At 31.4% G+C, this 12128-nt stretch overlaps 1 protein-coding gene across 1 annotated transcript in view; it reads left to right on the forward strand.

Annotated features, from left to right (window-relative positions):
* The first annotated feature begins 630 nt into the window (after nt 1–630).
* LOC106474349 (F-box only protein 42-like) overlaps nt 631–12128 on the forward strand; it is a 31915-nt gene continuing 20417 nt past the window's right edge. Inside the window, exons 1-4 of the mRNA XM_013935042.2 lie at nt 631–1242; nt 5733–5969; nt 6198–6301; nt 10622–10797. Of these exons, the coding sequence (XP_013790496.1) occupies nt 1110–1242; nt 5733–5969; nt 6198–6301; nt 10622–10797 (650 nt within the window). The 5' untranslated portion in view covers nt 631–1109. The remainder of the gene's footprint in view (nt 1243–5732; nt 5970–6197; nt 6302–10621; nt 10798–12128) is intronic.

Raw genomic sequence — 12128 nt, forward strand, 5'->3', positions numbered from 1 at the left:
GGAGACGTAACAATACCAAGGAAGAGTTACGACAACAGAAGTCACGTGACGCTTTTACACGTCATGAGTTTCTAGAAGGATCATGACTTTTCTTGGCAACTAATCTTTTCTAAGCGGCCTCTATTTTAGTATATAAGCCCTGCAAATAAAGCTGAGATATAATTGCAGATAGACAGATATAGAGACAGATAATTGAGTCAAGCGAGCGGTAGTGACCGTAAGTAAAGTGCGTGACTCGTTGTGAATTATAGCGTGTGTTAAGTTAAAGTACTGTGAAAATTCTGTGTATTACAAAGTTTGTAACGAGAAAGAATAAACTAGTTTTAATTAAGAAAGAACTCGTATCGCCGAAGTTTCTCGGGGAGAATTTATACCGGAACTTAACAAACAACCAGATACGTAACAATACATTTAAGTAGACTTAAAATTTCTTTGGTGTTTTTTTTTTAATGTAAATAATTATTTATATTTATACCTCAAAATTTTGTACAAATTATGTATGTCATTTTCTCTAAAACACAATAAGAATTAAACAGAAATATTCATTAGCTGTATTAGATGCGGTTGCATAAAGACAAAATATCCCCTATAACTAAAATGGTCAAATCTACGAGAGAGGGTACTCTCGTCGCTTGGTAGCATGGATACGTGAGAAACGCGTTTTGATGTTTGTACCGACGTTAAAATAATTAGGTGGTTTGTTTTTCTTTGGTGAAACTGTTACTGTCTATATTAAAATTAGGATCATATAAACGTTATTAGTGAATAATCTGAGGGAAACATCGTATCCGAAGTATCAAAGAAAGAAAAGAAATCTAGGAAGGCCTACACTACACTACAACTTACATTACAATACAAGTTACAACTACATCTACATTTGAATACCGATGACCAATTCAGAACAAGAAGATTGATGAACAGCGTGAATACAAAAGGGCTATAGTATAGTCTGCTACTGCACCGGTAGTCTTGCTTTATATAATATAAATTTGCGCATATTTTTAGTTTGAAAACAGTGTATACTGCCACAGCACTGGTGAAGTACGTGCAGTTTAGAAATTTGTGAGCATCTTATTTAGTTACGATATTCGACTGATACCGTAATTAGCATGAATCATATTACTATAAATGTAGAACATTTACCAGAGATTGTTCTTGAATATATACTTTGTCAGGTTTCTCTATACAGTGATTTGAAACATTGTATGTTGGTCAACAGACGATGGTACAACTTATCCAAAGGTAGGATAAATTATGATATGTTATATAACAATTGGGTAAGATCTGTCTGTAGGAATACAAGTTTCTTCTTTTTTTGTAGTTAAGGCTATACCTTTCTGATGACATTAAATTCTTAATTATTTCTTGCTGTTTAGGAGGTTGAGGTATTACAAAATAACTTGTATCAATCGGTATGTTGAACAAACCTTTGGCAAATGAATTTTAATTACAGTAAATAGAGGGTAATGCATTTAAATTATAATTTTGATCACATGTTTAATATAGATGGAAACCCACTCAATAGAGTGACTAAATGAAAGTCAATCAAGTTATCAAAAAAGCAATCTGTTGCTAGTAGCATGATTAATAGAATTTTATAGCCTAAGTATAAACATATTAATTGCAAATAAAAAAGTATCTATAAGTCATTTTTAGTTTTACAAAACCTGTAACTGATAAATAACTTATAACCTGGAATTTCAGAATAATTTTCATTATCAGTATTCTACAAATCTAACCAAGTTTTAGTAATTCCCATTATATAATGGTCATACATTTCAGTTTGAGCCCTTAACTTATCTATTTTGGTACTGATATTTCCAACATTAGAATAATAGCAACTAAATAAGCTTACCTTTAAATGTAAAAGACTTAACTTTAAAATTATTACTTAGTTTGTAATCCTCCAATTCTTTTTCCAATTTCTATACTGCCTTAGTTAGCCTAGCAATTTACTTATTCCTAATTTCCTACTAATGCTATGCAAGTTTAGTTTAAACTTTCTTTAATACATTTTTATAGAGCTTCCCCAAATGTCCTACTAACTACCTTGCTTAAATGGAGCTTATCTTTAGCATGTAATTCTCCCTTATCCTCAAAAGTATCTCATATGTTCAACCAACACATTTGTTACTCTAAACATATTCTTGATACTCTTTCATTTCAACCTTTGAGCATTAAATAATTCATTCCCACATCTACCCAGAGGAAGCATTCTTGAAAGGGACGCACATTTATTTCTATCCCTAAATTTCTGAAGAAGTTTTTATTTGCTCCTACATGCACTACAAAAATATACTGCTCTTTGGTACCCTTGAGTAAACTGTCAACATTCTCTTTATTATCCTCTACTTTAGCACCAAGCAAGCAAATTCTAGCCCTATTTTCTATTCTTTGCAGTAAAAACAACTATCAGTATGCTTAATGAAAGGGTCCCTCACCCTGTACCCTCTTGATTATCGTCTTCCTCATTGTAAGCAGCCAAATGTTCAAATCTATTAGACTAGTACCTGAATGCTAACTGAGCCTATGCTCTATATCCCTAACATTTTACTATTATGCACCCTTGTAAATTCAGCACTTTCCTCCACATACTCACCCTAAATAACTAACTCCATTTCCTGGCTTGCTTCCCTAATTTCAGTTCTACGTATGCTATTTTCACCTCTTAATAGCACAAATTTCCCAAAAGCCTTCTCTAACTTATCCTCAAGCAGCAAACTTTGCTTGAGTAAGAATATTACACTAAGATAAAGTTAACTGATGCTTAGTCTTAATCAGCTGGTGTAGCATATTGGCTCATTCTTTTGGTGTACTATGCATGCTGTAGCTCCCACAGAATTTCTCTGTTTTATTATACTAACTTGCTATGACTAATAAAATTGATAATAATTATAATTCACTTACTAGATCTAGTTCACACCATAAAAGTTGTTGTTTGTGAAAGTTGATGATATAAATTATGCCTAGACCACTACTTTATCTATTGTATCTGAGCCAGCCAGATAAACCCTGTATTGGACGAAAGGCTTCATTTGCACTGGATATAGCAGATGTAGTGGGTTGACATATTATAAAATATTCTTCTTTTCTTTCACAAGTAAGTTCTTAGAATTTACAGTAAAAATTAAAAGATATGCATAGCAATTGTTAGTTTCATTTTACATTTCTTTTATTGAGCTACCTTGTAGCAATTATACAGAAGTTTTTTTTTGTTATTCACAAGTTTCAAAAACCTTCTTTTTGTCAGTTACATAGATCAATTCAACCAAAAAAAATTGAGAATTCCAAAATAGCAATTTTACATTTACATACTCTTGATACATGTTACCTGGTACTAAAACAAACATTATTTGTACAAGTATGCTGTGTATTATTTTATTAATATTTTTACAAATGATTTATTAAGCATTCATGAACATACATTTTAAATTCCAAGGAAGCAGGGAGAATTGGGAAATTTGAAGAAATATCAAAAATTTTATATTTGGTTGATTTGTAGTATATATTATTGAAGAAAGCCCTACAAACCACACCTTATCAAAGTATGTTGTATTGTCCCTGGGAATAGAAATAGCAGGCATACTAAGTATACTCTTATAATAAGTAAGGGGTATTAAGCACAGAATAAAGAAACCAAAACTGTACAAAGTATTCTAAGTAAGGCCTAGGTAGTGATTTGTATAGAGATAATTACCTCTTTTGTCTTGCCATCAATATGTTTATAAATACACACTAACATTCAGTTATATTTGCAATTAGCAACAGAGTACTGCCTTGATGTGTTGAGTGGCTTGTTGACCATTATGTCAAGAAGGTTTTCACCACTCATTCTGTTGAGTGCACTGCCAATGATATTAAATGTGTGATCCAAGCTATGATAACCCAATACATTATCTTCCACTTGCTATGAATAAAGGTCATTTGCAAAATGTTTGTCCAACTAACAAGTCATTATGTTATACCTCAGCATTCACAATACAGTTAGAAATACCCAATAATTTAATGCCATCTGCAAATTTTAGTAATTATGCCCCTATCAAATTCATTAATGTAAGTTAGAAAAAGCAAAGGCTCTGAAGCATTCCACTAAAAAAAATGATCCAATTTGGCTGACTCCATTAATAATAACTTTTTTGCTTTCCTTCATCCAACCACCTGGCACTCCAATTTAATAGTGTTTCCCAACCATCATCAATGTGTTATTTTTTTAATTAACTACAAGTTCATTTCTTTTCCATCAACTTGGTATCACATCCTCAAAACAAGTTAGCATATTAGTTATGGATGGTTCTATTTTAGTGAATCCATTTTAATTTCTTTCATGATATTATATTTCACCAAGTGATTTTGTAAAGCTGCTTTTATCAGACTCTCAGTACTGGTTATGGCAGTTCACTGTACCATTAATTGTAACTTTTCTGCATCTATCTAAAACACCTTATAGGTAAAGTGTTCATCCATTTCTGTTTATACCATGAACCATTGACAAAATTTCACGTGCTGATCTGGATCATCTTCTGGGATTTATGCAGATGAAGGTTATATTTTCTCATAATTGGAAGCATGCTGCTTTAACTTATTCCTACTTCTGAATAATATGATAATTTGACCTTTTTGGTCTTGCTAAGGGATGAATTCATTAGCTGCTATAGAAGGTTTACTTGGCCACGAAAGCAGTGGAAAGCAAAGGAGTCTCCTGCCAGATGCCTCAAACGAAATTCTGTCTTGACCTTCCTGCCACTGACTCAATTCAGGATTCCCACACAACAGGATTACTTTCACATGTCTTTGCAAGGTTAATAACATCTCAACAAAAGAAAAAGAGGCAGTTAATGAAACACAAACATGATTTATTAAAATCATGGTAAGGGTGGGACTTATAAATATCATCATAGGGACTTGACTAAAAATTCTACATTTAGAAAATATCATAGACAATAGTGAATTTGTATAAAGCACAAAAACATGGATTCCATAGCACTTTGAGTTGTGGATCTTTAGCAAGAAGTTACAATATTTTTAACTGTTGAGTAAATCATATTTTTGCTCATGTAAAGTAACAGTTAATTAGGCAGCTATCTGTGAAGCTTGAAGATCACTTAACAAGGCTCACAATTTTCCTCATATCTTCATAAGTTCTTTGACTTTTTTTGTGAAACAAACTGCTAATTGAACTTTGAAATACCAGTATTCATGTGTAATTAATCAATAACCAAAACATCCAGAAATGACACAGATACATAATTGCATGCAGTTAATTACATGAGCTTCATAGGCATTTGAAACTCAACATTATAATAAGATTTTTGATAAAAATTGTATAACTTCTCATACTAATATAAGACTGTTTCATCACTGTTTGAAAACAAATATGTATTTAGATAAATAATGCTTAATGTCTAATGGTGGGTCTTTCATGTTTTTCTCACTAGTATGGACAAGTTATTCTAGGAATGTAAATAACTGTTCAGTATAAAAGTGATTAAAATGTGCATCTGGCTGTGGGACTGTGCTGCATTGCTGATATACATATATATATATATATATGTTACTTAAATAACAGTGTTACAGAATATAATTTTAAACTAAATTCTAGTGGGTTTTACCTTCATGTATAATACTGTTTTTATTATGAATGAGTCTGAAGCTTCTTAGATGATGTAAATAGGTACAGTATCTAAAAGTATCTGAATTTCTCTTTATGATTTTAATTATGACCTGTTTCATAGCTGCTGTCAGAAAAGTTCAGCGAGATTTGCAACATGCCTTAATAAACAGACAAATCCAGTGGCGCCACATGCTTCCAGAACCAGGACCTAAAATATCTGAACGGTATGCTCATAGCTGCTGTGTAAATGGTGATTCTATGTATGTTTTTGGTGGATGCACCACTGCTAATACAACATTCAATGACTTGTGGAGGCTGGACTTAGCAACTCGAAGATGGATTCGTCCTTTAGCTACAGGTAATTATGTATGCATGCACATTGTGTAGTAAAAGTACAGTCATATTTGAATATAATGTAAATAACTTTATTGTACTGTAATGCTATCATAGTTTGTTTAAAAGCTGGTAACAGTCTTGATAGTTTTTGTTCTATAGATTAATGTCTTTGTTCTGGGAAATGTTCATATAGAACTGTTGATTTGTTTTTTTTTATTTGGTACAAAAAAGTTTTTACATGTGCTTATAGGTACTTATCCATCTCCAAAAGCTTGTGCCACATTGGTATCTCACAAAGATAATCTGGTTCTCTTTGGAGGGTGGACACATACATCCCCATATTCACCATATCAGGTAGGCTTTCACCTGTTTTTCAGTGACAGCTGGTGGAAAGGGTATGATGTACCAAGGTACACATGACCAACAGATATGTAACTTAAGTGCCACAATAACAAGGATGTTTTTAGGAAATGTATGCAGGATTTGAATAAGCTAAACATGACTAAAAGAAAGAGACTGACACAGTTATTTGACTTTGAAGTAAAGAAAATATTGTATTGACAACAAAAATGAATGTAAATGTAGTAGGACACCCATTTTCTGTTGCATGTTTTAACTTCTGGGCTTCTTTGTGTGTATGTATATATATGTAGCAACTCGAGGCAAGATCTGTACAACTAACTTGAACCAAGAGAAGAACAATTCAGCTCAAGTACTTGCTTTGCTTGGAACTAAATTCAAGTTCAAGACTCTCAAACCTCCCAGAATGGCATGTCACTGGTATCAGAACACTAGACTCAATATTAAAGCAAAGGAAAGCAAAGTTTTCTGAGGGTCTATATCCACATATGTCCATTATGTCAGCATCATGAAAAAGCAATTAATTATGTATTTAAAGTATCAATCATATACAGAGACAGACACACATACATTAGCTGTGACTAATACTGACAGCTTAATGGTATGCTTAAACATAGTACACAGATGGGTACATCCTTTTCGTGTTGAATATCTATCTAAACACATACAACCTTGTTGAAAAGTTTGAATTTACATTTATTAGGATATGTTCATCTTCTATGTTAATGATAAACCTATAACTGTCATAATTTTTGCATATCACAGCTCTTATTTCTTTTCCTTGGTACTGCCCTAAGTCTGACCTTCAATTAAAAATAGTTAAAACACCAGGGCCAGACTATGATTTTCCCCATTGTTTTAAAGATTGGATATGGGAGCCTCTCTCTTTAATTTTTGATGTGTCAATAGACAGACAACAGGTGCCTGAGGATTTGAGAGTTACTAATGTTATTCTTGTTTTTAAAGGAGTGTTACTTAGAAACTATAGACCAGTTAGTCTTTCTTATATAGTGGAAAAAGTCCTGGAGAGTCTGATAAAAGAAACTTTACAAAAGCCACTTAGTGAAATGTGATTCATAATTGAAACTCAAAATGGATTCACCAAAGGGAAATTTTGCCTTAATAATCTTTTTTTTTTTTTCCTTACAAGGATGTTACTTGTTCTCTGTCCAATAGAAAGACTGTGTGGGCTTAGATTTTCAAAAAAAATTTAATAAAGTGCCACATAAAAGATTGGATAAGAAAGTCACATTGTTAGGGATTGAGGAAAGACTAGTTAGTTGGATTGTAGGATGGTTGGATTTGAGAGAGCAAAAGTTTATTATTGATGAAGTCCAGTCAAAATAGATCCTTGTTATTAATGGAGTTTCTCAGGGAACAGTGCTTTTATCTTTCCTTTTTTTTATTTACATTAGTGATATTGAAAAGGGCATAATTAATAAATGTATAAAGTTTGCTGATAATTTTAAACTCTTGGGTATTATTAGCTGACTTGATAAATTGGGCATATATTTGACAAATGATCTTTAACTCTTTCTGTACAGAGTGGGTCAGTTTGACCAATCTTTAATTGTGAAACTATAAATACTATAGCTCTGAATTTTCTATATTTATCTTCATGAAATGTGGCAAGCTTTTAGTAAAAACATTATAAGTCTGTTGTATACAAAAACATTGATATTGTTAATAGAGTATTTCTGCTAACTTTTTGTCTGTGAATTTGTGAAACTTTGGTGAGTTAGTTTGAAAGAAAAGTGATTTTCATGCTAAGAATATAAATACTTCTTTTCATCTTGCAATTTTTATGTTTCATGTGAATAACTCTAAAACTCCTAACTTGATATCAAAAGAAAAAAATCTTGGCATAACCCTAAAATGTTTATGGGTTAATCTGTTTTACATCATCACCATTAGACATGTGGGATGATTTTTGGCTGTTTACAAAGTACCTGATTAACTTATTTCCATAAAATGGCAGACTGATTTACAGATAACCATAATTACCTTGACAACGATAGAAATATAATAATAATTAACAAAAAAATGATGACACTACCTCACAGTTTGAGGTAACCATGAGAGGTTGAACTGGTTCTTCAACGTAGGAAAGCTCTGGCTAGTGTTCTACTTTGTGGATCTGGGGCTTCAATTATAACACAAACATGGCTCTTTGCATGGAAAATGTCATGGCCCAAGAGAGTACTTCTCCTATGTTTTACTGGTTTTTTATAACTCTGTCTCCCCTTAGTTGTTGTTTCCTTCTTCCCACTGCAAGTCCTTTGTGATCTTGGAACAGACATTTAACTTTAATAAATTACAGACTTAATGATATAAGAAACATACAAGTGGAAAACAAAGAAAAGCATGTAACTGACATTCTGAAAAATGTATTTTTGTCACAGCTTCCAGACTGTTACTTAATAACGTAGTTCCTAGTGTTTACCAGTAAGTAAGTAAAATTAGGTACTCCAGTACCAGAAGATTCCAAAATAAAATGATTGGCACAGTTATTTTACTTTGAAATAATACAAAAAAACTTCATTAACAAATAGAGATGATTCTGAATGTAATTACAGAACACTTGAGTTTTTTGTTGTATATTTTAACCACTGACCTTCTTCTCTGTGCATACATATGTTTATAACAACTCAAGACAAAATCTGAACAGCTGACTTACCTCAAGACAAAGGCATTTCTGCTAGGACACCACAAAATGCCTTGTCAGCAGACTAGACTTATTATTAAATAAAGAAAAACAGAGTTTCTTTATGTGTCTGTCTCAGCATATGTTCAGTGTGCTAGCTATCATGAAAAACAATTAACAAGTAGGCTTTTGTACTTATTGCATGTAGAAGTAGAGGCAGATACATCTATTCTGTTCCTCACTATGAGTGAAGCCTAATGGCAGGACTAATTGTAGTATAAAGTTGGATATAATTTTGTTACATCTAAGTACAATCCGCACTATAATTTTTTATGTTATGAAAGAGCTAAAGCCATAAATTTGTATATCACAAAGATGAATTACAGTTTTTGCATATGCATACATCTACTTTCCCTATCAGTTTGGGTAATCTATCACTTGCTGCTTAACAATTTCTTTTCTCTTTGTATTTGACAAAACTGGAATTTAATTGGTAGAATGTACAAGCATTATGTTGTAGCAAGGTAGAAAAGAATAGTTATATGACTAAAAATTCGTAAAATATTCTTCTTTTGATAATATATTAGAAAGATAAATACAAGTTTAGAACAGAGCTTATGAAATTTGCATTACCCTAACAGTTGCTTTGTAGCAAAATAATTCATAATGTCTTTGAAATTTGATGGTTTTTGTTTTTTCTGTGTATTTTTAATGGTAATATATTCATGATTAGTTTTTATGTATATTATGTAAAGGTATTTTTGATTATTTGTTATGACAGTACTAGGTCATGACATTAAATTTGTGGAAACTGAATAATACAGTTTTCCACATCAAGTGCAATCAAGCAAAACAATATCTGAGGTTGTATTTTGACTTGTTTGTGTGTGTGTGTCTGTGTATCACTGGTGATGTTTAACCTTGATGAGTCTGTAATGATGAAATATTGTTATATATATAAATTGTTCTTTTGTGTGGAGTTATTGATCATGTTTTATTTCATGTTGTTATTATTTGTTCTGTGTAACAATCTGTGTAGAATGACATGCGTCATGTTTTATTTCATGTGGTTATTATTTGTTCTGTGTAACAATCTGTGTGGAATGACATACATCATGTTTTATTTCATGTTATTATTTGTTCTGTGTAACAATCTGTGTGGAATGACATACATCATGTTTTATTTCATGTTATTATTTATTCTGTGTAACAATCTGTGTAGAATGACATACATCATGTTTTATTTCATGTTGTTATTATTTGTCCTGTGTAACAATCTGTGTGGAATGACATACCTTGTTTTATTTCATGTTATTATTTGTTCTGTGTAACAATCTGTGTTGAATGACATACATCATGTTTTATTTCATGTTATTATTTGTTCTGTGTAACAATCTGTGTAGAATGACATACATCATGTTTTATTTCATGTTATTATTTATTCTGTGTAACAATCTGTGTTGAATGACATACATTATGTTTTATTTCATGTTATTATTTATTCTGTGTAACAATCTGTGTAGAATGACATACATCATGTTTTATTTCATGTTATTATTTGTTCTGTGTAACAATCTGTGTAGAATGACATACATCATGTTTTATTTCATGTTATTATTTGTTCTGTGTAACAATCTGTGTAGAATGACACACACATCTCTTATAAATAGAATCGGAAAATTTTCGGACACCTGCATGTTTACAGCATAGCAACTAATCGTTGGACACAGATAGTGACAACTTGCACTTCACCATCTCTTGGAGGTCACACTGCTACACTACAGAATGATGAAATGGTTGTTTTTGGTGGCTTGGAGTGTCCAAATGGAGCAGGAATATTTTCTAGGTGAATCTCATTTTCATTTTTTTCTTTAAAATTAAGTAAATTATATGTATACCCAGGTAGTAAAAGTGGCACAGTGTTAAGAGTTCTTCTGTCTTATATTCTGCATTGTAGGTATTAAATCTGAAAATTTAACTTCTCAACCTCTTTGATCTTGCTTTTAATGTTTTGCAGTATTATGTAGTAAAACCTATTATAAATCAGTCAGTTAAATCACAATACTTGGAAAAACTGATAGAAAGTGTAATACTAAAATGGCTTAACATAAGAAAAATAAATTTTCTATTAGAGTTTTAGCTTTGTTTGAAAAGTGTAGAGGTGATGTAGAAAAAGTTATTTCAAATTCACTCAGTCTTTCTTTGTTAATGAAACATAGTAATTATACAAAAGGTGCTGTTAAGCATTTCATAGCTTGACTGACAGAAGCATGGAAGACATAGATTAAAGAAATAATAACAACCATAAATTTCCAGAGAACATTTGTGTAGCTGCTTCACAAATTTACAGTTTTAACAACTAATACAAAGTTTGGAGCTCTTCAGCTTTGGAACATAGAATGTTATACTTATGTTTAAGACTCCAGCATTCAGCATCATGATGTTGTTGTAATATCTACTTGCATATACTATATAATTTAAGAATACTTGGTCTTTCAGCTGTTTCTGAAATATTTTGAAAAAATTATTTTTTTTTTCTAACCAAATACATAAAGTTAGTGACATTTATGAAATAAATGCTTTGTTTTTCTTCAGTGAAACATTCATTGTAAATTTGATATAGGATGAATAGTGTTTTAAAAATCAGAATATTTAAGATGTTTTCCCATGATACCATGTACCAAAAATTTCATCAATATCTCTTAACTAAAATTCTTGAGTAAGATTAATTTATCTCTTTCCATTGACTTAGAGCACTCATCTCGGAAACAGGCATAAATAAAACAGAAAAAAAATAACAGCTAACCTATCTCCCATAGAAACAACATTAAGTTGTTGTACACGAATTTTCTCCAAATTAAAAGTAATTTTTCTTAAAAATGAGTCTTAATAAAGATTGAATAAGATTAAGAGATATTCCAAAGAAGTTGATGTTAGAAATTGACCTGAAATTAAATTTGAAACATCTTATACACCTTGCTCTGTAGTTTTAAAAGTGTATAAAGCTTCTCCATCTAAAGTAAATGAAAAAGAATAGAGGATATTCGTTTTGTATGTTTAATAATTTGTGGCACTGATGGAATGAGCAAGCACAAATTTAAACAAACGTCTAATAACTAGGGTAGTAATCAAGGAAGAGTTTTTGTGGTTGACTTGTAGTTGGAAACTGTTGGTCTA

This window comes from Limulus polyphemus, unplaced genomic scaffold, assembly GCF_000517525.1.
Source record: "Limulus polyphemus unplaced genomic scaffold, Limulus_polyphemus-2.1.2 Scaffold7104, whole genome shotgun sequence".
Taxonomy (NCBI): domain Eukaryota; kingdom Metazoa; phylum Arthropoda; class Merostomata; order Xiphosura; family Limulidae; genus Limulus; species Limulus polyphemus.